This window comes from Nomia melanderi, chromosome 1 (assembly GCF_051020985.1).
Source record: "Nomia melanderi isolate GNS246 chromosome 1, iyNomMela1, whole genome shotgun sequence".
NCBI classification, from domain to species: Eukaryota; Metazoa; Arthropoda; class Insecta; order Hymenoptera; family Halictidae; genus Nomia; species Nomia melanderi.
The window spans coordinates 15,882,050-15,909,357 of NC_134999.1; the positions used below are offsets into that span (position 1 = coordinate 15,882,050).

The 27,308-nt window shown below is 39.2% G+C and overlaps 1 protein-coding gene across 1 annotated transcript in view; it reads right to left on the reverse strand.

Moving 5' to 3' along the window:
- The window catches only part of LOC116429544 (disintegrin and metalloproteinase domain-containing protein 10), a 334,086-nt gene that overhangs the window by 42,662 nt on the left and 264,116 nt on the right, over positions 1-27,308 (reverse strand). Inside the window, exons 8-11 of the mRNA XM_076365457.1 lie at positions 20,061-20,201; positions 3,904-4,028; positions 3,673-3,801; positions 2,650-2,818 (exon numbers count right to left, since the gene is read on the reverse strand). Coding sequence (XP_076221572.1) covers positions 2,650-2,818; positions 3,673-3,801; positions 3,904-4,028; positions 20,061-20,201 — 564 coding nt within the window. The remainder of the gene's footprint in view (positions 1-2,649; positions 2,819-3,672; positions 3,802-3,903; positions 4,029-20,060; positions 20,202-27,308) is intronic.

Sequence of the window (27,308 nt, forward strand, 5' to 3'; positions counted from 1 at the left end):
GCGCCTCGAACTTTCGGTTCCTCGAGTGTTCCCTAACGTATGCTTTGCATCGACGATCCCAAACCAGCCTCTTTTCCTCTCGAATTCGTCGCACCGTCGATCGACGAGCTGATTCCATAATAACAATCGATTCCGCGACAATCTTCGCACGTTTAATCCGTCGCCGAGCGGTATAAGTCCTTGTTCTACAACAACGAGCGAGATTCTTGGCGGAGATCTCGAAGCGAAATTAATAAAAGTAATTGAATCTTGATTCTCTTGAATTCAAACGAAATATTGTATTTCTGTTATCAATTGTTACATTCCGAGCTAACCGCAGATGTAGATTAATGTGAAATTCTCCTTTGTTTTTAGCAAATGATTCGTGTGAAAGTAATTATTGCGGGCGCGGTTGTGGAAGAAATCATAGGTTAAGAGGTTAACCGTTCGAGTACCAAGCTTATAGATTTATGGAATCGAGTTAAGTTTATTTATTCGTTTCCTTTTTATTCGTTTGCACTCGATAATATTTGATATTATAAATATTCGTTATTTTCTGGTGAAACATCGATGACATTATTCGCAATTAACGTAAGGAAAAATCTTGCATGAATTGAGAGACAAGTATTTTATTTGTATATCTCGCGTGTTGATATGTTAGGCAATATTTAGTATTGAATTTGAAATTTTACTCACCAGATGATTCGATACAGTAAAATTATAAACTTTGGTATTTACCATTAACCTCTGTACACTGCATCGATACGTGAAATATTGGAAGGAAATATCTTTGTTCCCTAATTTATGTGCGACTTCTTGAGAAATTTATTTTAAAGCATATTTCAAGTGACAAATTTTCAAGTGCAAAGGGTTAATTGAATTGCGTTATTGTTATTGTTTGTTGAATGTCGCTGCACTATAATATTATTTATAATACAGAACAGTTTTCAATTAGTCACAATCCAATAATATAAAATAAAATAAAAACTAATACTTATAATAATAGTTGGAAGTGTAAAGTCTTAAACATCTATCTTCTTGTCTTTGTTATCGTTTGTTTTGAACTTCCACTGAAAGAACTAATAAATATAATAATAATTGAAAGTATAGATTTTTAGAAACCTATTTTCTAGTCTTTGTTAACCTTTTTTTTAACCACCACTAAAAGAACTAATAATTATAATTGTTACTGTCTCTTGTCGAATATCACTATACTATAATATTATTTGCAACACAGAAACATTTTCAATTAGTTACAGTCCAATGAAGTCACTACGATTTGATTTGCTTGGGATTCACCAATGACCGCCATAGCATTGAACGCGTTGAAAAACGACGGAGACGCTACTTCTCTATCTCTCTTCCTGCTCGTTCCTCCTCGTTATCGCGGCTCGCTGGAAATACGGTATGAAGTTGCAACCGGAGGAAACGTTTTATTTTTCATTGCGGCGGAACGGGCGAGGAGGTATCGTGTCATTAACAATTAACGAGCGGTATCTGTTCCCTGTTTGCGCGATTCGTCGCTCGTTTGCTCGTCCATTCGCGCGGCGAGTCTGTCGTTGTCCGAAAACGAGTTTCGCGCTGCACGTGCACGCTCCGCTATTAGAATTGCAATTGAGTCGCAGTTAGAACCAGCCTCGATCGATATCCAGGATGCAACGATATCGGCATCTCCGTTCGCGGTTCCCTCTGCCTCGATTTCGTTCGTTCTCGTTCGCTTCTCCCCGATACGCCGCGAATTTATTAACGCTGTAAGGGTGAATTAGACGAACTGTCCACCCTTTCTTTTTTCTTTCGCTGCTCGGGGAAAGGGATAGCTGCGGACTGTGGAAGGGGAAAAGTCAAGAGCGATACATCGAGGGCTGAAACGATCGCCGAATGCGTTCCGACTTTGCGAGTTCTCGGATTCACCGGGTACCTTAATTACCATTGGTTTCCTAATTTTCCAATTTGCGGGCTACTGCCTGGCTCTCCTTAATTCCCGAGACCTTTTTGCTCTACGCGCTCACGCCCCTTTCGATCCCTCGGTTCTATAAATTGCTAAGTTTCCCGGTTCCTTCTGTTCGGTTTTTTCGGGACACCTTTTTTTTAAACTTCCGAGTGTTTTAAAGTTAACGATTCTACGTTGATTTAGGGATCGTGTATGGTTTATCAAAGTGACGGCTCGTTGATTCTTTTAGTTTTATGAAAAGGTGTTTACTGATATTTCAAATTTACGATCATAATTTTCCTTTACCAACTATACTCACATAAAAGTTCGATTTACTCACAATATGCTTGTTTAATTTGTTCAGAATTGCACACTGACTTTGAATATTGTGTATCAAAGTGACAGTTCATTGATTCTTCTATTGCTTTATGAAAACGTCCTTACTGATATTTCAAATTTACAATCATAACTCTCCTTTACCAAGTATAGACACATAGAAGTTCGATCTACCTTCGATAGATTCGTTTAATTTGTTCAGTGGATCATGTGCAAACAATATCATTCCTAAAGGCGTCAATGGATCACAGATTAGCGTCGTCGTTTAAGTATAAATAATTCAGCGAGTAATCTTGTTAACGGCCGATCGAAGTTCCACGGCCGGTCAGTACTGACGACTTGAAGCTACGCAGACGTCGACCCCGTTCGAAACTAATTAAAATTCCGAAAGCTCTGGTACTCACCGGCGAAGCAGCCTTTGGTCGAGCGGGCCTTGGCATTTAGAACGGGATTTATGGAGACCAGGCTGCAAGGGCTGAAGCGATTGTTGTTCCGCTTGTCCCCGCTGGTGGCTCTCGCGAACATTATGAAGTTTCCGTCCTCACCGCCGGGCGAACACTCGTCCGGGTCGTGCTGTTTTACACACAGAGAAAATGTTATCACGGTCTGTATCAGGATGGATCTAACAAGTACGAAATATTCACAGACTTTCCTTTATTATCATTAGTATCAAAAACATATTACATTATACAATACATTATACAGTTTCATATACTAAATTATATAATACTGAATTCCATGTTGCAACGCTTTAGCTTTTGCTGATTAATAAAAAGTTATATTATAAAACTTGAAAGATTGATCTCGAGGAAAACTAATATTATTTCATACATTATTATTCAAGGACTATAGTTCAACAAATTATACAATATTATATTCTAAATTATACAATACTGAATTCCACGTTGCAACACTTTAGCTTTTGCTAATTAATAAAAAGTTATATTACAAAAGTTGAAATATTGATCTCGAGGTAAACTAATATTATTATTCAAGGACTATAGTGTAACAAATTATACAATATCAAATTCTATACTATACAATACTGAATCCCACGTTGCAACACATTAGCTCTCGCTAATTAAGAAAAACTAACACTATAAACCTAGAAACATTAATCTCAAGGAAAACAAATATTACTTTACCCTGTACAACAAACTATAATTCAAGAAATTATACGATTCATGTTCCATCGCTGCCTACTAAGAAATCACCGTTCGACCAGAAAATTTCGTCGGATTCGCGACAGTCTCAAGGAATCGTGACAAAGTTTCCCGAGGCAGCCGAGTCGATTATGCGCTCGGTCGCGAATAATTCATAGCGGGACCGTCCACGGGGCAACGTTTGTGTGAAAAACTTCCGCAGCCGCCCCTAAAACGTTTCACACGTGTTCGGCGGTTGCGTCGAGTGGGCGGCGGTGAACTTACCGGGGATCCGAAGTTGTGACCGATCTCGTGCGCGAGGGTGACGTGAGAAACCGTCGGTGGTACGTGCTTCCCGTAGTTGAGCAGGGTGATTATACCAGTGTTCAGCGATTTCATGCTACCCCTGTAATGCTGCAAGAGGAAACTGCGTTAGTTTCCCGCGACGGGTTGCCGGGATAAGCGTCATTTATACGGGTCCCAGTAATTACGCCGGGGAATTTTCGAAACACTCACTCCGTTCTTCTCGCAGACGCCCCCTGCATTCTTCAAGTCACCTGTCCAGGCCAGTCCCAGCGTTCCCTTTTCGAAATCACGGTAGGTGAACATGTATGACAGACAGAACGCGTCGTAGTCTTCCTCTGGAAATGTTAGCACGAGAATTAGAAGGATTTTGATCGTGTTTGAATAGATGTTGGGGTATTCGTGATACTTCAACGGGTTATTGTCTTGGACAGGGTAGATGGGTAACGAATAACACAGTGATTTGAAGTTTATTGTATACAATGTAATGATACTATGAAATAACTGAGTATCCCGTATAGGGAGTGATCGTGTAACAAAAGCCTTAATTGTCTTTTTGAACAGGGCGAGCACGTGAGTCAGTCTAACCTGTCCTAAGGTTTCTTAAGCCTTTGAGTGTCGATCTCTTTCGACAAACTTCATTAACACGTCCGCTCGCAGCGTCACATATTTCTTATAATCCTATATTTTACATAATGAAAATGAAATTAATCCTATAGATATTCTCATTAGAAATTATAAACTATGATGTTATGTTTAGGAACTCAATGACTTGTTTCAGTTTCCTTTAATATTTTATTCGGAAGATTTATTGGACGGAAGAAAATATAATTGAGGAGGCTGTCACCGAAATAAGCTGGTAGCGACCGTGTTAAAGACCTAAGTAACCAAATTTCCTAAATCGATAATTGATTATTCATCTAAACAGTCGTTTTATCCCACACTTCAAGAGTGCTAACAAAAAACAGAAAGCATCATGATATTTCTAGATTTATTAGATCGAAGAAAGTATAATTGAGGAGACCGTCACGTTTCAAGTTAACAATATTCACCTAAACAGTCGTTTCATCTCACACTTCAAAAATGCTATCTCACAAAGAACAGAAAGCATCATATTTTGTTCAGATTTATTGGATCAAAGAAAATATAACTGAGAAAACCGTTACGTCTAAAGTTAATAATATTCACCTAAACAGTCGTTTCATCTCACACTTCAAAAGCCCTATCTCTCAAAACGGCAGAAAGCATCATAATTCTCGTTGACATCGCAAAAACCAAGAATCCCACGTAAAATTAATAGAGAACCCATGGAAATCGAAGGTATTCGCTGGTTCCCGATACAATCTTAAAACCGACGAAACACTGTCGACCCTGTGGCGGCCGGAACACTCGATGAGCAGACCGTACGCCGGTAAACAATCCCTCCCATTGAAATTCATATGCGACGTTCATGGAATATTCATCGCTTCTTCCACATCACCCTCTCTCTCTTTCTCTCTCTCTCTCTCTCTCTCTCTCTCTCTCTCTCTCTCTCTCTCTCTCTCTCTCTCTCTCTCTCTCTCTCTCTCTCTCTCTCTCTCTCTCTCTCTCTCTCTCTCTCTCTCTTGCCAGCCTCGTCTTCCTTTTTTCTCATGGCGGGACAAAAATGCCGCGAGAAACTTCTGAGAACAAAAAATGGCGAACAAAGGGATGGAAATGGGGCCGGAACGAGCGGAGTCTTCTTCCTGCCCTCTGCCCTCTCCCAACGTTTCCTTTTTTTCCCTCTCTCGCGGCTATCTCGTTTCATATACTCCGCTGCTGGACACACCGATCCCCAACGGAGGGAACTTGCCACCGGGGCAGAAAAGTTCCGCGGGAAATTAAATTACTGGACATTTCGGACGGCTGATTTATTATTTTCGTTGGATAACATCTAGCAGGATGTTCGGCCGTGTCGGCTGGGAATTCCGTGGCCGCAACCACTGCCGCGCCTTCAGCCGTTTTCGTCACGGGCCACGACTGGAGTCCGGTGAAATACTGGCCGTGACAATGGGGAAATTAAAAACGGAATTAATTAAAGAGGACTTCGGGGCGAGCGGCGCTCCCCAGATGGAACGTTCCAATTGAATTCGACGAATTTTATTGTATGATTGAAGTGATTCTGTTTCATTGTTTATTGGGCTGTTCGGGTGTTGTGTTCGGGTGTTGTTGTTTGGAATAGATTGATCGATTGGATTGTTTGGTGTAGACTTTGCGCGGAGTCTGTTTGCGAAATTAAGGTATTGCATGACGTTTGCGGGTTGATTAATTGCGTAGAATTTGTTGGGAGCTGTATTGATCGTAGTGATATCGTTGGTGTTGATTTCGTTTGATAATGTTGTAGATTGCAACCTTTGAGTCATGGGACAAATACTGATGATAAAGAGACTTTAAGTTTGATTATCTTCAGGAAACTTCGCAGCAAAGGATTTTATTTTGTATTAGATTTGATTTTATTGGTGTGAATTTATTGTGCTGCTATTGGAGTTTTATATTTCTATAGATCATTAAAGGGGAAAGGTAAAACACATTTCTCTCTCCAAATCGAGTATTTATTATCGGATTCGATAAACTCAGTTTAGCATTAGAACAACCGAGCATCTAACACGATTCACACGTGGTCCCTATGAATTTTCTAATAGATTTTTTCTAGTCATTTATCATAGTATTCAACTGAAACCATTTATTTCGAGAACCGTTTCGGATATCCAATGCTTTGAAGCAATCGACAATTGCGAAAAAGCCGGAACCAATCATTTCTCTTTAATTACAACTCAATTAATTCTATGAATTAACATGATTCATCGATCTCCAGACGAGCAAACAAATTCTCCGTCCACATAGAACGTTTCAGCTGGAAGTATTCAGCACTCGAAGGGTTAAAATTCTGAACCATTTTTAAAGGAAACGCTAGCAATTCGACAGCCGCGAAACAGAGTCTGCAAAGGTCGCAGGATCGATACCGGAAGCAGGGAACCCGGCGCGTCCTCCAGACAACAGCGCGATGGTCCGCGAGGAATACGCTTTCCTTCTTTGCGCAATGCTTACCGCGGTTTTTGCCGTCCCGATACACCGGCCCGGTCTTTTTGCCGCGAAGGAGAATAGAGCGGAAACGCGGCGAGAGGAAGAGGTAAAACCGGCTGCGTGTTTGCTACCTGGCGCGCGTCTCAGGAGGCATATTTGGTTACTGGACGCCCGCGGCAAATACGCGTCACGGTCCGTGTACCACGGCTCGCGGAATATGAAACGAGCCGGTACACCGGCGACTGTGTTCCCTTGCTCCTCAATGGACGGGGAACAGCTGCGTCGATTTCAATTCATTATGGACGCGAACAACGACCCCGCGGAAAATGCGAGCCGCGCCGTTGTTCGATTGTTTCTCGCTCGTATTATCATCTTCATCGATTTCTCATCGATCTGTTGCGCGTCTGCTGCAGAATGTATACGGTAAATAGGGATAACGAGCTTAAACGAGTAACAAACTTTTTCCGAGTAATGTCAATTAATTCGTTGTTACATGATTTATCGGTTTCTTTGTGGTATTTCGTTTGGAGAGAAAGATCTGATGTGAATTTTGTGCTGTGAATGGAAAAGTATGTTTTAGCGCTATTTCTACCGACACTCCACGTATAACTATTCCTACCGCGACCAGTCAAATGACTGGACTTTAGAAAACTTATATTTTTTAATATAGAATGAAGATAATACCCAATTTGACAGTATACAAATATAGTTTCTTTGATTTAGAAGTATATAATTTACATTTTATTCGTTTTCACCGCATTTTTTACAAATAGATTTGTCGATTGTACATTTCCCATACACGTACTTTTTACATTTCAGACAGATTTTGTTAGTATTATTGTTTGTGCAATACTTTATTTGGCATGGTTTCCGTTCGCGTGAACCTGTACTTGTATTTGTGTCGGGTGTTGCTTGATTTTCTTTGCCTAACTCTACTTCTTATTGATAATCAATGGCAAGATCTTCTGCCAATTGAAATAAAAATTCCCGCCTCGAAAATTAAAAAAATCCATGCATTTATCCTGGCTAAATCTAGGATATTGAAAAATACCTGTAAAGGCCATCTCCGACATTTAGATTTTACCGAATTTACCGAGGCCGATAGGCGAGCGAGAACTGTAAATACTTGAAAGTACCGTAAAGCAGTCCCTGAAAGGCACTTTTTGGCTAAAATCATGCCACAACTGCATTACCTTTCGTTTGTAACGACTTTATAGTTTCGGAATTGAGTCTCTGAGAGAATACAATTACAAAAAGATATAAATCATTCTACCGGTCAAATGACCGGTCGTGGTAGGTAAGACAGACTATAAATTTTTCTCAGAAAATAAACAATAAAAAAAGGCGTGAATATTGAAAAATATTTTATACATATATTTTAGGAAAAGTCGTGAAGTATAAAGGCGATTCAATTACGTTGTCTATAGGAAATTCTTATCGAAATTTTAAAAACAGTCATTTGACTAATCGCGGTAGGAACAGTGTCAGTTTTGTAATTGTATTAAACCTTTGCTCTCAGAAGTTTCTCAGGAATGTTTAATATTTTTTGACGAGGCGAAGATATTCCTTGGAACTAACTTGAAGGGAAATTATAAGTACATTGAGGAAAGCTATTTTTTTCGAATATTTCACGTATCAAGGCATTATACAAAGTGCAAGATTAACCGTTTGAGTAGCAAGCGACGCGCTTCTCCATTACACCGCCTCATTCATTTTTATTTTGGTTAATGCACGCTTTGAACTAGAGAAGTGTAACGACCGTGCTATTTAAAATTTGTTTTCGTAAAAGTAGAAAAGCGTCATTTCATTTGTGAATTGAAACGAAAGAAGCGCGTTTGCGCTTGGTATTTTTCAAGCGAGCTTTTGTGAAAATCCGTGGGACTCAAACGATTCAGTATCAGATTTTATAGTTTTACAACAAAATCAAAATTACCATCAAATCAAATGGTGATTGAGAGTCATTCCGAGTCCAAAGGGTTAGTATGTATTGAATATGATTTGTGATGTTTCCTGAATATCTTAGGTGAATCTTGAGACATTAGAAGAATTTTTTGAAATGAGTTGGTAATACTGTTTTCCTTATTGTCACCGGGAAATAGGTTTCTCTATTTCTATCAGGTTGCAATCATCTAGGAAATATGTCTATCGCACACCGTCATCTATGAATTCGAAGGGAATGGGCAATTACAGATCGGTTAGGAAAATATAGCCGAGCCGCGGTATAATCGAAGCCTCGGCACGGAATCGCGGTTCCAATCGATACCTCCAGACATTCCCTCCTTCCCGTCCGCAGTTTTATTATCTTTTTCATCGCCGGAAAGAGGGCTGACCCTCTTTTTCTCTTTGTATTCGTTCTTTTTTTTTTTTTTTAATTTCGGCCCCCACGTATAAGGGAAACGAGAAATTTCCGTGGCGGGCTATGATATTGCTAGAGCGGTGCCAATGAAATGGCCCCGGGGCTTTGCCGGGGGAATTATCGAGCTTCGTATTCCGATATTCGATATCTCTCGTAACGAGCTGTTGTACTTATCTCCGTGGATCCAGTTTCCCGGCCGTTGAAGAGCCGCCCGTGGAAAAGTAGATTATCAGACAAGCTTCGGCAGGGGAGCGCCGGATAAAAATTCGCTGTGATATCTTCGCGCGCGTTTCACGGCCGCCGGGAATTGTTTGCTTGAATTCACGGCGACCGGCGGGGTTTGATCGAGCAACAACGAAATTTTCGGCGCGCTGAAATCCGCGAAACGAGGGAGAGATGGTCAACGATTCGACCGGCGAATGGAATATGCTGACTGACGGGGAAATAAGTGAACGACGAGTGTGTAAATGGATAGGGAAACTAATGTTAACCGTTTGAGGGCCACGGGTCTTTGGAAAAACCGGTCGGAAAGTGTCAAGCGATCGCGGTTCTTCCGTTACGGTTCAGAAACTGAATTACACTTTCCTCTTTTTACCTCTTGCTCTATAATCCCTGTAGACTAGTGGCGAAGATTTCGAATAGAATTTAATAAACATAGAGATTTTTCAATTTATTTCAATCCGAACTATGTATCATTTCTCTGTTATCGATGATTATAATTTAGAGCAAACGTGGATATAGATATTTCTAGGATTATCTTCTAATTTTTAATTATTAATAGCAAAGTAATTAAATCGATCAGAATTCAGAAAAGAATCATAGGGCGAGGGGTTAAGGAATTGTAAATAACGCGATCGTTCTTTTTTTCCATTTCTAAGCAGGTGATAACAAAAATAAATAATTAGAAGGAAAACAAATAAACTTCATTTGATAGTATGAATAAATAGAGCGGCAGTTAGGCAGTGTAATGGAGAAGCACAATCACGTTGCTTGGTATTCGAACGGTTAAGAAATGCTACGTATCATTTAAGAACTGGTGGAACAAGTAGAAATATCAATGGTTTGGTAGACGTGTGAGATATGGTAATTGGTGATGAAATAAGTGACCGACACGTGTGTGTAGATTGATAGAGTGAAATAAATGTTAAGGAATGCTGGCGTATCATTTAAGAACTGGTGGAACAAGTAGAAATATCAATGGTTTGTCAGGCGAATAGAGTATGGTTGGCAAATCGAGTGAATGGAAAGGTATCAATTAATAGACTGGAACAAATAATGAAGAATTCTGATATATTGGGGACTTGTGATGAAAGTAGAAATAGTCAGCGATTTGTCAAACAAGCAGACTAGGATAATTGTTGATCAGACGAGTAAGTGGTATTTGTATGTAAATTAAGAGAGTGAAGGAAGCTTTAAATATTCACCTAAGTAATGGAAACAGTGAAAGGAGTCAACGGTTTGTTAGGCGAGTAAATCATTGGAATTGTTGATCAGACTATTGTAATTGAGTTCGTGCAAATATTAGTATTGTAAAATAAACGATTACGAGTTTCCAACATGTTAGTCGCAATTAAAACGACCGTGGTATCGATGGAAATGGCTGGTCGTGCAAGTAGTATTCTATATTAACAAAATCAGGTAAACAGTATGAAACATCGAACGCATTGTTTGCAACCGTAAACATTGTGAAAACAGTGAAAATGGTCAATGGTTTGTGAAACACGAATCCGAAAGTCTGAACGTCAGTATCATATAATGAGCGAATAATCTCGTGCATCTGTAATTATCATACCATTGAAAATAATGACATTCAATGATTAGGCAGCCAGTTAAAACAGTATATTCTTCGGACATTCGACCGTTACGTTCCGCGCGAACACGAGCGCATTAAAATAAACAACATCGAACTACCACAACACTATTCATAACGTCGAAGCCCCTGGCGACAGTGAAAATAATCAGCGACTGGTCAGACAAACAAACGATCAGGAAATTACGAACGAACGCGTGTAAACATCGGCGTCGTAAAACAAACAATTACTTTCCCGCGTATTATTCGCGATTATGGGACTCATGAAAACAGTGAAAACGTTCAGCGAGCGGTCGGACAATTAAAATGTTATGCTCCGGCCATAGAAGTTAACGCATTTAACTAAACAATATCGAACCACTGCGGCGCTGTTCGGAACCTCGTGGAAACTCGTGGAAACAGTGAAAATAGTCAGCGACCGGCCAGACAATTAGACTACTACAACAGTTGGCCGGAACGTAACACGCGTGCACGTTAACGCGATAGAATAAACGGCAACGAACTTCCGGCACGGCATTCGTAATCGCGGTACACAGCGAAAACGGTCGGCAGTTGGACAGGTAGAATAGGATAACCGTCGGTCAGACAAGTGTAACATTGCGCCGTGTATGTAATAATGTCGGAATCACTGCCAGACAATGAGAACGGAATCTCCCGCGGTTTGCCCGATAGAAATAGGTAACCCCGACCGTGATCAGGAGCGTGGAGCAATCATGTTCAAATCCACTTCGGTAGAACAGACTTCAGCGGCCGCTGGCACGTGCACAGCTCGATTCCCGATCAATTAAGTAGAACGGCTCGGTTATTGATCGGATAACTGGTACACATTAGAAGCGAATCTGATAAGTTGAATAGATCCGTTCGCTGTCAGACGCGATCTAATGGAGCGATTAACCCTTCGGGATCTTATATCAGGGCAAACTGGACATTAAGTTTTTCAGTCGGACCGTGTTTTACCAATTTCCACAGTTATTCGCGATATGATTCATCGGCTACAGTAATTAATTTTTGAATTTTTTCAAATTTTGGTAGTATACTTAAAACTATGTTTATTAATTGGATCCATTCAACTGTTTCAACTTCAGATTCTCAGCTTGCCTATACCGAGGCAAACTGGACATTCAATTTTTTAGTTAAATCCTGTTTTACCAATTTTCACAGTTATTCGCGATATGGTTCATTGGCTACAGTGATTAACTTTTGAATTTTTTCAAATTTTTGTAGTATACTTGAAACTACGTTTATTGTATTACATTGTATCGATTGTATTATTTTATTATACTACATTCATTGCTTTATATTTATTGAAACACTTAATCGGTTCATTTTCAAATTTGGTACCATACTTGAAACTATGTTTACTATAACATTACATTCATTGTACTATATCACTATACTACATTCACTGCACTACATTCAAAAACACATTAATTGCTTCATTACTTCCCTCCACCGAATTAAATCCATTCAACTATTTTAGCTTCTATTCCGTAAAATTAATCACTTTCGAAAATGAATGTTTCATATCATAATTATATCACATAAGTGCAACATGGTAGTTCACAAATATTCCGAAATGAATGATTAAACTGCCATGTCAAGCTCTAATTAAATTGCACGTTGTTGACGTATGTATCAAAGTGGAAACGCAAGAACACTATCGCAAAGTGCTAAGGGATATGAAATCCGAGTTCCGCCAGATTGTGCGCTGAAACGGGACACCGATTCATATTTTTGTTCGTGGGACAAGGAGACAATGTTGTTGCGAGTATAATGTGCGCCGGGCAGGCGCGAGAAAAATATGTTTCGAGGGGGTAATTAGGGCGCGAGCATGACCGCGTTATCACGCTTATTAATTATTTCGCTCACCTGAAAACATTCCGGCCGAAATTCCGTAATTATCGCGGGCAGATGATCATAGTTACGTTCCGTCGACGATCGATAGCTCGCCGCATCAATGGAACATAATTATAATATTCATAAACCTGTCTGACATGGCTGAGCGCCGATTGGATCGAGGCAACGCGCCTCTATGGGAACGTCGGCGAAACGGAACCGTTTCGTTGCGATGAACTAACCCTTAAAGATTCTATTTTGCTTCCGAAACTACGGCGACAAGTTTAATATACAGGGTGTCCCGCGACTCATGGTCAATCAATTAGGTCATTCTACATGTAAAAATCAGTCGAAAAAATAGAATAAAATGTTTTCCTGCGAGTCTTGGTTTTCGAGAAAATCGAGGTCGACAATTTACTCGGTTCTTGTATTCGGTACATGTTGACTTTGTGCTTCTCATTATATGCTCTTGTTTCGATTCTTATTTGTATTTAAAGATATAATAATGTGGTATTAATAGAATTTAAATATGTTTTACTTTTTTAAAGTAAAGAGTAAATATTCGACCTCGATTTTCTCGAAAACGAAGACTCCTAGGAAAATATTTTATTATATTTTTCCGACTCATTTTTGCATGTAGAATGACCTCCTAATTGATTGACCATGAGTCGCAGGACACCCTGTATAAACGCCTATATTTCCCATTATTCCGCTGCTTCACACTAGTGTACAATTCCATAAACGCGCGCGAATATTCGCAACTGGCTCTCGTTTCATATTTCAGTAAGTAGAAACAATCAACAAAGCGCAGACGCATTTAGATACTTACCGAAATTAATTAATTTTAACACAATAGTAATCATCGCAATTTTAATCAAACCGACATGAATGTTAACTCAGACATTACATTTTCCATCCGGAACGTATATTTTTTCAAAGTAATTATCTCAATTTTAAAGGACGAAAAACGCGGGGACAACTACGATGACATTGAAATTGAATTTAATTTGGTTCTATGTGGAAACAACACTGCTGGTATAGTGTTTTACATTTTCCTCGAGTATATTTTTCATTTACATTCATGCTTCATGGTTGAGACTGTGTTAAGCTATCGGTTCGTAGTATCAACTTTGTTTATTCGTTTTCCTTCTAATTATTTATTCTCGTTTCTGTCATTTCCTGCCTGGAAGTAGGAAAATAGAATGTGTGAATTTTGAATAGTGCACCCCGAGTTTCTTTTGTATTTTTCTTCGATAACTCTGTGTTATTACAATATTTTTTTTAAAATGCCATTTGAAAAAATTAGTTTGTAGAGAGCAGTGCAAAGGATTTTTTTTGCTAGTAACATTGAAAATGACATAACAATATACTCTATTTTTAAAATATCTTGACTTCATTATTAAATTGTTTTCTCTCTTGGAGTTTCTATAGCGGAATTTTAAAAAGTCGACTGAACTGCTCGGTAGTTTTAGTGTTAAAGTTTATTTAGATTATCTCATTTTCATATTTAATTACGGAATAATAACCGGTGACATGGGATAGTTTCTGCGTAAAATTGCCGGTCAAGAATATGTGGATATTTATTAATTTCGTAACACACAGATTTTGTTACAGTCATGAACAAATGTTCGAGTCATAGAGGGTTAATTATTCGCTAACGACATCAAAATTTCTACACTAGCGTTAAACGCGCGAGTTATTACGATTCCGAGACATCCTACATTTATTAAATCGTGAACGTCAGTGCCGAGATATTTATAGATTTCGTGGCGGTAGTCAGCGAGCGACCGTCAGCGGTGTAACCCGCGCGGCATTCAAGAACGGGTTAATTGGCTATTGAGCGCGGCGGCGAGGTATAGGGGAGAGCTTAGCGCGTGCACGTCAGAGAGCACGCAGGCTGAAAGTGGCAGAGAAATATTCATGGAGCCGGGCGGCTTGGGAACAAGCGCGCACAGTATTGACGGACGGAGACAAAGTGCCGGCTTAAATCAGCCTCTAAGGAACGTCGAAGACGACTGGATACATCGCGGCCCGTATAACCTTAACCTCACGGAAACTGGAGCTACATTCATCCGCGACTCATTAGCGTCGGGAACGCGACTTCACTGATAATTCATCTGGGAACGTTCGTCTCTCGTTTCAGTTGTAAGTTTCATTCTTAGGCTTGATAGTTTTTATCGTTTAACACGTTGACTGCCACGAGAATTTCTAGCGTTTTCAATAGTAATACTTATTATTTAACGATAGATTTATGTAGATTTATTGTATAGTTTATTCTATTGTTCTCAGGAAGATTGGTGTTCGTTCATCAAAGCAAAGGGTTAAGGTGTTCTAATAATTTCATTTTACTTGTTCCTCGCAAGTACCGCTCCCCCTCTCACTTGGAAGTCATCAACTTACCAATCTACTCGTTTGTTATATAAAATATTCAATATAACCCTTTCGCGACGGGTGCCGTGTATATACGGCAGTCACTTATTGGTTTTTTTATATTATTATTTTATTTCAATAGCGAACTCAAAATAAAGCTATAAATACACTGGTGGCGAAGTATGGTCCACTTGCGCTTTCGCGAATGACGGCAAAGTATGGTCAGTCGTGCCGTCGCGAAAAGTGGCAAATTATGGTCAGTCGCACTGTCGCGAAAAGTAGCGAAGAATAGTACAGGTGCGCCGTCGCGAAAGGGTTAATCCTGATCGTACCACGTGTTTTTATAACGAATCGTACCACGATGTTACTCTCAATAAAAGTGTAGTATCTAGAATTCTTAGCGTATTTTTAAGAAGAGTGAATGTAAGAATGAGTGTGAGTGAAAGACAGGTGGTACAACGGTCGAGGGAAAGTGGCCTGCATAACGTCGCAGACCCAAGATTGCAGGGCCAGTTTTCCAGGTCCATCCGAGTGTTTGTGATGAGTGCGAATGAGAAGAATGCTTGTGGGCGAGAGAATGATTTTTGGGAGAGAATGCCAGTAAGAGAGTTGCGGGAGGAGAGTCGTGTGTTGGCCTCCGTGGCATTGAGTTGTACTTTTTACGTGTTGTCCATGTTGTTTCCATATTTTATATTTTGACCATAGTTTTAGCTTTATTTTGTTAAATACATGTATTTATTCCTAGTTCTCGATTACTCAAGATCCACTCTTTCATTATTTATACTATAGTAACACTATAGTTGCATTCTTAGGCTTGATAGTTTTTATCCTTTAACACGTTGACTGCCGCGAGAATTTCTAGCGTTTTCAATAGTAATACTTATTCTGTAACAATAGATTTACGGAGATTTATTGTATAGTTTATTCTATTGTTCTCAGGAAGATTGGTGTTCGTTTAGATGTAGGAAATGAAATGTTTAAAAATGTATCATTAGGAACCATAAGGTAATTGAATCAATCCAAATCGACACAAACATTTACCAAATAAAATTAACCCTTAGCACTCCAGATTGTTTTGTAATCTATCAGCAATTGCAACTAATTTTTATAGTATTCCTAGCGAAAATGAGAAATGCTATAACATTTCTTCGATCTTTTATTTTCCTTCTTAGTACAAAATTTGGATGTGTGGGAAATCTATTAATTTTAGGGTAGTTTCTTTAAGATTCATTAAAATATTTAATATTATAACTGGTGCAGTATTGGAGCCTACAGAATTCAAAGGGTTAATAACAAAGGCAAATGATACTGAAAATAATTATTAGTGGTTTTGTATTACAGTGGTCATATTGCACTATGATCTACCTACTTATGTTACTGATTATTTTTATTTATAATCAAGCTTTTTATTGTAATTGTTCTTCAGTAATTTGGAAGCTCCGGTCATCGGTGACCACCGTGTTAAAGATGTTTCCATGGTTTTCCCTCTAAAACTGACGACGATGCATTTTAAATTAGTTTTATTTATTTATTATGTTTCTATACCATTGAATTTTAGATTGAAAAGTATTGAAGCGTCTGTATTATCAATAGATAATAACATCTGTAAGGAGAGAAGAAATTTGCAAGGATTGAAAGAAACCAGACTCCGCCGAGATATATTAATTTTCCTCATATCTTTTGAGGTTCCCTATATTCACTGATCTGTAGGAATCGTCTGAACTACTTGGTTTTCAGTTGATATCAGAATATCCGAGCACAAAACAAATTTGTCAGAGAAGAGGAGGATAAAGCGACGGGACCTCCATTACCGGGGTTTAAGGGCGACGCGAATTTCGCTTGTCTGGGCAGAAAGAATCGCAGGAAAAAAGGTCGGCCCTGATCCAGAAATAACGTATCTCTAGTAGATCCTTCAAAGGCGCGCCAGAAACGAGCCTCGGCATCGGGCAAAGAACATAAATCCTGCCTATAAATCAAAGGGCCGGAAGAGCCCTCGGTTCCGTTCTGGCGTTTCTGGAAGCGGTCTGGCCGGAACCCGGAGAGGAATCGAAGAAAAGGAAGCCAAAGACGATTAAACCCGAATACAGAGCGAAGAAGGAAACCTCCTGCTTTCGCGAGGAATCGCGTGTCCGCCGCTTTCATCCCTGTAGTCTCGCTTCCTTGGCCGCTTATTAACCCTTTATAGGGCAAACTATTTTGTTGATGATTATTCGTATTCCCTACCGTATACATATTAAGAATACTTTTAAAAATTATCCCTTTGCACTCGGGAGTTTCCCGCTAGAAATATTTAACATTGTTTGACGAGGCGAAGACGATATTCTTTGAGACTAATTCAATGGGAAATCACAAGTACATTGAGGAACAAAGCTATTTTGTTCCAATATTTCATGTATCGGGTCATTATACAAAGTTAAATATTACAGATCAGATTTTACTGTTGTACTGTGTCAAATCGAGTGGTGACTGAGTGGTGACAAATTCAATCACGCTCTCCATTTATACTCGCATCTTTCTCACTCGCACACCTTCCACATTCTTTCGTCACCGTGCACTGACCTCATATACATTTGGAATATTCCAGTTTCGTTAGGTTGAACGTAGAAAAATCAATATTAGCAAAAACCAATATATTCTGGAATATTCCAAAGGCCATGAACATTCACACACATGCATACGGTCGTCAATCTTCTATTGCATACACGCACATTCTTTATTACCCACATTATTGAGAATAAATTTTTAGAAACATTTTTTCGAAATTTTCCTAGATTCCTTGCTTTATGGTGGCGTCTATTTGTGCCACCAACCGCTCCTACAACAGCATAAGGATCAAAATGGTGAACAGAGTCCCTGTAATTTGATCCGTAATAAAAGTGGCATCTATATGTGCCACCAACCTATAAAGGCTTAACTGTGGCATTAGGTAACGTAAACGCCGCGGAGTGCGGCCCAACGACCGTTTTTCTGACAAAACTCGACGACTTGAAAAGTATGAGTGATACAAAGAAATGTTTTAGACGGAAATTGTGAGGTATGGAGGTGAATATACGGTAGTTATATTTTTGTTACGTTATGCGGTTGTTGTGAAGTTCTTCTGACGATGGATATTTTTCGTTTCGGTTCCAATGTTAGGTAAATAGAGAAACCGAATTGATTTGCACAGAATTTTGATTTTCGAATGAAAATCATTTTATATAAATCTGAACATATGGTGGTTATATTTTTGTTATATTATGGAGATATTGTGAAGTTTTCTCAACGACAATGAGTATTTCTGGTTTCGATTGCAACGTTACATAAATAAAGAAACCGAATTGATCTCCACAAAATGTTGATTTTCGAATGAAAATCATTTTGTACAGCAGGGACTACTTAGCAACATTAATCTTCAATGTTCGTTATACGAATAGTCGAATTTAGAGGTTTTGTCCACAGGCGGCCGCACTGTGCACCGTGGCAGGTACTCCGTGGCCCTCAGGGAGCGTTACCGAAACACTTCGAACGATTCCTGACTGGTTTCCGGTCTGGGTAGAGCGTGGCCATTGTTCGGCTCTGTGTAACGGGAACGACATAAACGTCACGGTAAGTGGAACAGCCTGTCACTGATCGGACGCCGTATAACGTACTAGGATTAATCAATGAGTCCGCCGATGACCCGACTAGAACGAAAGCAACATCCTACCGAAGAAGAACAATCGATTTCTAGCTGTTTTTCGTTAATCTCTTTTATTCGATGACACTACGTTTTCACTGACGGTGGATACGACCAAAAGAAATTTCTATTAACCTGTTAACTGTGCAATTTACTTTGAAAAATCTCTCGTTTTGCGCGCAATAATATGAATGAGTGAAGTGTGTACTCGTCAAACGCAGGATGAATGCAGCTAGGTTTTATTTTGATGGAAAACTAAAGCAAAACGAAGAAGAATTATATGTTTGTGAGAGAAACTAGGGAATTTATTGTTGAAAGAGTTAGTATGATTTCAAGCTGTAAGGTGATGTGTATACTCGTTACACGCATTTAACTGGTTAAGGATTCTGATTCCAGGAAGAAAGTTATATCAGAGTAAATTATGTTTGTTGCACGAAATTTATATGAATTTTTATTCACAAGACAATTGGAAACTACAATAACAATCGTAGAATTAAGTTTTATGTTCGAAGGTGGTAACATAATTACATTATTACTTGAACGTTTAGATCATAGAAAGATTATTTGAATGTTTAAAATGGAAGTGTGATATATACTGTTTAATTTATAAAATCTACGTTTAAAACAGAAAGAAATTAACGTGGGGATTCTATGATATTAAAGCGATATTAACCCTTAGCAGGTTGTTTTGTAATCTATCAGCAACTGCAACTAATTTTTATAGTGCTCCTAGCGAAAATGAGAAACGCCATAACATTTCTTCGATCTTTTATTTTCCTTCTCGGTACAAAATTTGAAAGTGTGGAAAATCTAATAATTTTAAGGTAGTTTCTTTAAGATTCATTAAAATATTTAATATTATAACTGGTGCAATATTGGAGCCTACAGAGTTCAAAGGGTCAATTGTTACAGAAAATATGCACCAGAGATTGTTATAAAAATGAAAATTCGATGGTGAATTGTTCGCGTTAATTGAATCGTATGCGAGTGGTAAAACTGTATATTTATTCCGACAAGAGCCCTGTTGAAATTGTTATCGGTAGGTGTCCTTGTCACGAGAGAAACCGGCTTAATTCTATGTAATTAGACTGATGTCGTATCTGATTGAGCAAGGGGAACGAGTACGCGACTGGTCAGACAGCGAAGAATATAGACGTTTTTATTGATCGAGCGGTGAAAGCCTCATTGGAATAGCTATTTGACGGTGTTAATGCCGAGATAGGTAGCCGTTGATCGGTATACACACGCAACGGTGACTTGATAATGGGTTACGATAAAACTAAATGAAAGAGTTTACTTACCGGAAAAGAGTTCGAGGAATTCCTCTACACCGTACGATCCAGTGAACCTGTACGTGGAGTCGTTCAAAGCTTCCTCGCCGTGCACTTTCACCCTTTTTATCATGAAGCTTATGTTGTCTGGTTGGCCATCTTGATTGAAATCTGGGGAACAACGTTGAGAAGTCTCGTATAAGAATTTTCGCCTCACATGTCGCCTTGTACGTTGCAATAATAATCTTGAAAATTTCAATGTAGAAAATTCTATGGAACGCAGACGACACGAAGAAATACGCGAAATATTCAGATTACAATGTTTCTTATCCGATCTGATACGAGAAACCATTTTCTGACGTAATTACAACGTAATCTTGATATTTTAATTATATATTTAAAAATTCGAAAGATTATAAAATATTTTGCGACGTAATCTTAATGTGCTTCAGAAATATGGTTTCTACTCAAGACTTAACGTAATTACAACGTAATCCTGATATTCTAATTATATACTCAATAAGTTTAATAATTATAAAACATTTTCCTAATCATAATATGCTTCTTAACCAAGACCTAACGTAATTCAAACATAATCCTGATATTCTAATTATATACTCAAAAATTTCAATGATTATAAAACATTTTCCAAAGTAACCATAATATGCTCCAAAGTTCTAATTAACATTCCCAAAAACTCGAATTTCGTATAAAAGTCTATAACCGATCCGATAATCAGAATATTCTAAACGGGGATGAAAAAATAGCAACCCTTGAGCAGGGAGCTTGTATTGTATTGCATTATTATATTACATTTATTGCGTTATAAAATACTATCCAAAGTGACCATAACATTCTTCCAAAGTTCAAATCAATCTTCCCAAGAACTCGAAATTCTTATAAAAATCTACAACCGATCCGACAATCAGAATATTCTGAAAGGGGTTGAAAAATAGCAGCCCCTGAGCAGGGAGGTTTCGTAAAATGAGAAAGGGACAGAGTTTTGTTGCAGAATGGTCGTGTATACACGAAATGCATAGGATTTGAGAGGAACTACTCGGCGAGGTAACCGATAGCTGATAACGAAAATCACTAGGGCCTCGAGACGAGTAATTTTCGGGTTCCCCCAGTGATCAGCGTATCCCCGAACGGTCCGACCGTCGCGTGGTGGGAAGCATTTAATCAAACACCTCCTCCGCGGGGATACCAATCGAAACTGGAAAAACGGCCCCGTGACACGCGACCGCGATACCTTCCCATCGACGAATTTATGCGGAACGGCGCCGATCTCGTGACTTTCCGAAACGTAAAAACCCCGTACGCTGCCCCGGGAATATCGTTTCCCCCAATTGTATTCGACGTTCGCCAGGCTGCCCGTTAAACGAGGCCATTTGAAAATTGAATGCACTCAGAACGGAATTGCATTTTAGAAACTTGCATAATTTACTTGAAACCAGCATCTGCAAGCCTCCGAGTATTTCGGAGTGGAATCGGGTTACACGGTTAGAATTACCGTTCAAAAAATACCTGTTATTGTACAAACGAACAACTGTTGCTCAGCGAGAAAGTTACATGAAAACGTTTAAATTTCATGCAGGGGAATTCTATATGCAGCTGGAACGAGTAAACGAGATTTCATAAAATTTAACGGGGCCCAGATTCTTGGAATGCTATTAGACCCAACCTTACCTAACCGGACGTTAAAAGTAATCTGAAATGATCTCTATCGCTGAAAAGAAATTCGTTCTTAAATGTATTAACGCTTTGACATATTTTATATTTGATATTTGATATCACAGTTCGTACAATACATTAATGTTCGAAATATTGGAAGAAAATAGTTTCGTGCCTCGATTTTTGTGGAGTTTTTCAAGTCAGTTTGAAAGAACATTGTTGGCACCACTGAAAAACGTCGAATGTTTCCAATGAGAAATTTCTGCAAAGGATCAGTAGTTAATTTAAATTAAAAATTCATTCCTGAACATCTCAAAATTCCAAATAAAATTCATTCCTGAATATCTCAATGCTCAATTGAAAATAAAGTTCATTCCTAAACCCGTTAACAGGCATAAATCTGGTATTCTCCTGTTCCAGTGACAACAAGTTTAATCAGTTCTTTGAAAATTTGTTCCTGATCATCTCAAAATTCCAAATAAAGTTAATTCCTAACCACGTTAACGCAATACAAACGAAAAATTCATTTCCAAAGACCACATCGACCTTCTCATAACAGGAATAAGAGAATACCAGATTTATTCTCTTTCCCAGCGAAACTCGGCTAGAATTCCAGCCGCAACACGTTGTCCGTGTCCTTAAGCTTCGAATAATAACCCGGATCTGGCAATTAAGAATTAAAGCCACCGTGAACTACTCCGTGAGACGTTCCGGCACAAGTGACTCAGCCCTGCGACAGCAGTTCAAGACTGCCACGCGCGCGCGGCCCTTGAACGTCAGACCGAGCGCTCCGTTACACCCATATCTCGCGTGTAATATACGCGCGCCGTCGGTAATTAACGCCGGGTCCATTGTATCCAAGTTTAATGCCGCATTAATCAGCTTTGGCGTGGCGCGAGCGCGTCGAAAACATCGGTAGCAGAACTCGAAGCGGGGAAGGGGACTGGCTAAATAATGCAAACAGACCGACCGGAAGTAGGCGGGATACGCTCACAGACAGCTGAAGGCAGCCAGCGACGGCGGCGCCGCGTATTGACACGGCGGAACTCCTCATGCATATGCTCATGAGAATGTGCCCCATGATTTAAGACTGGCGGGGCCCGCGAATAAATGGCTTTCAATTTAAACTTTAATTAAAATTCGCGGTAATAGCCGGGCTGCGGATGTTCGTGCGCTTACAGCGTGCACCGGCCGGATACATAATGCTGTTTCTCAGTATTTTCGTGTATTAAACTCTGAACAATCCGAAATAGTTCGGCAAGAAGATAGCCCCGTCTGTTGACGAAGGTATTCGGGAGTTTGTCTTTGAAGAGAGGAGATCGTGCAAAGAGGTTTCCAACCTTTATGTTACTATGTGTCCCTGAAAAAATGATTTTTCGTGTCTGCCTATCTTTTAATACTTTGCAATCGGAAGTGTTTTACTAAAAATGTTTGAACATTGTCCGATGAGACAAAGATATTTTCTGAAACCAAGGGAAATATGGATATTGAGGAGTCAGTTTAAGTACTCGGTGGTTCTAATGTTAACAATCATTTTCCATAGTAGTTCTATTTTTCTAATAATATTTTTGAAATTCGAAATCGTACAGATATACTGTCTACTGATGAGTTTATGTGAATTTTTGTAACCCTTTGCACTTTGTAGGCTCCAGTGTAGTATTATTTATAGTAATTATATATATATTATAGACCTAACCAAACTTTGTAAGGCCGGAGGAACATTTCTTGATAAATAAACGCTTTTATTATTTATAGTGACAAATTTTTTAGTAATCGAAGTTGGAGAAACTGCTGTCCACGCACCGAAATTTCTCTCTAAGAAGAAAACTGAAAAATCATGGATAAGTTAGAATATAACATTTTTCGTGTTTCACTAGGTAAAAGAGTTAAATGTCATTCGAACAAATGGAATGATTAAAAAATCTATTTTTCTAGGGATATCGTAAGAAGCATTACATTTTGAGTGGTTCATATATTCTTTCCATTGTGTGTATTCTATTAGATTCCTCAGTTTCTCGTGAACGCGTGAAGCTTTGAAGTCGAGTGATACGGAGTAAGTGATATTAGAACGTTTTTAGTCAGACAGTCGGATAACGAGGGTTCCGTGCCGATTTCTGCCAAGGTAAACCGAATATTAATTGAAATCTTGCGGAAACGGGTGGAACAGGTTTGCTGTTCGTTTGACAAGAGGCAAGAATCCGCGGTCGGACAGGTACGTTCCGTAGACACTTTTAGATCGCTGACTGATGATAAGATAATGGCGAAGAAAGTAGAATGAGTCCGGGTATAGTCGGGCAAAGTAGAACGAAACAATTCATGCGCAGGCACGAACATTTGAGCCACGATTCTGCGATCGTTTCAGCCAGATAGCGCAGCAACAAAGAAATCAGAATAACATCGTCAATCATCGCTTAAGTAGTTCATATCAGTCTCCAGTCAGACAAGGACACAAAGTGAATACTGTAATTTTGGGAACGGTAAATTCACATGCCACAGAAATAAATGAAGCAGAACTTCATAAAATCTCCAATTTTAAGTAGATCATGTCAGCTTCCAGTCAGACAAGAACACAAACCGATCACTGTAATTTTTGGAACCGTAAATTCACATTTCGCAGAGATAAATAGAGCAGAACTTCATAAAATCTCCAATTTTAAGTAGATCATGTCGGCTTCCAGTCAGACAAGGACACAAACTGATCACTGTAATTTTAGGAACCGTAAATTCACATTCCGCAGAGATAAATAAAGCAGAACTTCATGAAATCTCTAATTTCGAAGTTACTGTAACTCCGAGGCTCGCAAATTCGCACTACGTAGCGATACATAAATTAATGTAACACCTCCCTACAATGTCCAGATTACTATAATTTATAAACCCATTAGGCACACGTTGATAAGTGGAAAATAAAGTAACTCCGTATATATCCGAACAAGTGGAATGAGATGACGTGTGATCAGACTCACGAATTAATCGCATCGAAACGAGCGTAAAGCAAACAGTATAGAGTAATCAGTATAAAATAACATATTGTCGGAGGACTATAATTATCCTAGCACACTTGAAACAGAATAATTACTAACATTACTGTTCCGAGCGAAGGAGCAAGCTGCATCGAGGAACGCCGCAGCACGCGTTCGTCTTAATAAATAATTCCGAGCTGATCGTCGTGTGATAGCGTCACGAGCGCGCCGGTTCACGTGCCGATGTCGTAAAAAATTAGTCGGCCAAACAAATAGACGGGTAACGCGTCGCGTGACAGCTGTCGGAAATAAACTTTCCTTTTTCTCCCCTCGTGCTCCCCGTTTTCGGTTCACGTGTGCGACCCGCGGATAAGAATCGTGAAACCGACGATCGCGGCACACCTGTAATGACTAAGGCTGTGTTTACATTGCAGCTTCGACGTTAGTGGAAAGAACGTTGATCGCAGCGTCGATAAAAGCTATTGAAGATAGCTTTCTTTGTAACGGGACTACGACGATCGCGTGGTTTCGATTGTTCATGCGGTGGGTTCAGTTTAATAATTAACTACAGGCACTGTACATGACTTTGAAGTACATTGATATATTTTTATATAATTTGTACTTTGCAGTTTCTATTTACAGTATCGCATGATAAAAATAATCGTTTACTTCAGGGCGAATGAGGTTGAGTAATTAACTGTTATATGAGCGTCGGAATTGTATATTCCATATTTAACTTCAATGTTACAAAGTATATTTGTTGTAATGGAATTATTAAAAGCATTGAATATGTTTCTATTTAGATATTGATATCTATTGATTTCGTACCAGAATAATTTCATACTACAATATTGCGTTTCAATTCCAATGTTGTGTAAATAGAGAAACTTAATTGATTTCCACAAATTGTTGATTTTCGGAGTCAAAAAAGTTTTTTCAACAATGGATATTTTTCGTTTTGATTCCAACGTTATATAAATAGAGAAACTAAATAGATTTCCACAAAACGTTAATTTTCGAAAACGAAATCATTTTGTATAGGCCTAACATATGGTGGTTATATTTTATATTTTCAATGGATATTTTTCGTCTCGATTCCAACGTCATATAAATAAAGAAACCAAATTAACTGGCACAAAATGTCGATTTCTGAAATGAAAATCATTTCGTGTATCATCAACTACTTAGCAACACATTGGTAACCTTCGTTATGCGAATAGTCGAATCTGTGGTTTCTGTCAACTGTGCTGTTCTCATCGGCGTTCTTATCAAGCATCGCAGCTGTGAACACAGCCTAACGTCGTGACTTCGTCGATATCACCTGCGAGATAGCATTATCGCGGCCGGGTTTTTGCGACTGCAATAAGAACGAGCGCAGACGATCCCGGCTCGGTGTATCAAAATGTATTATTGCCGTGATAGTCGGCGCTCGTGCATCCGTCGTTCCCAGAGTTCATCGCGCCGTCTCGGCCCGGCAGACAGCCACGAAGATACAGTCTCGCGTTTCGCTCGAATGGCAACGCGTGTTTTTACGAGCTGAACGAAACTTTACCTCGCCGTACACTTTATCCGTGCCTCCGTGACTCGCGTGGCGGACAATAACACAAGTTTCACAGTTTAATTCGCCATTCTGCCGGGAATGAAATACCTCGCTCACGCAGCCACGGTAACGCTGCGTTGACACGTTTCCTTGATTACTTAAGTGCACGCGTTCCTACGTATTCCGGCAATCTGAGTCGCCGTTATTTGTAGGTTAAAGTAAGTTCGTGCTCGCTGCGTTTGTCGCTAAGATTTAAGTTCTTCAAGCGGTCTCTAAATTAATGAAGCGCGAAACCTACTCACTAGAATACGTCAGCCAATGCTTCATCATCGACGAAAGTAGTGAACCTCTTATCGCAAACTCCGAATAAAATACACGTACAACGTTTGGTTTTACAAATTGAACATTAGTTCTTACTATCAATTGTAAAATCTTCAGTTCACCATGAATCCACTAAAATCTTCCAACGAATCACTAACAACGCTGCTTGTATCAAGAATAATTACCAAATCCACAAGCCAAGGTACCAAACAACGCTCTCCAACCGGCTGAAATCCCAAGAACCCGAAAACCCTTGAAGCCTCAAGGGTCAAAAGTTAAATGCAGTGAGTATTCTCTAGTAAATTAATGAAGAGCAAAACACACTCTACCACTAAATACATCAGCTAATTCTTCCACATCGACTTCGATCGAAGCAGTGAATTCCTAATCACAACTTCGATTGCACAAATTAACCCTTTGCACTCGAGAGGTGACTCTCAGTCACCATACAATTTGTTATACCAAAATAATAAAGTTTTACATATAATATTAACCTTCTTACAATCCACGAATATTTGAAATATTGAAATAATAACTTTGCTTAACTTATGTACCTTCCCTCATTCAATTCATCTTAAAGTATGTCACCTCTAACTCATTGGAAACTGTTGAATATTTCTAGTGAAAAACTTCCGAGTGCAAGGGATTAAACATTACTTCTTCCTACTAACTGTCATCTCAATAAAACCATTCCCTTCGTTCCACCATAAGCCCACTAAAGCGTAATTACCAAATCCACAAGCCAAGGTACCAAACAACCCTCTCCAACCGGCTGAAATC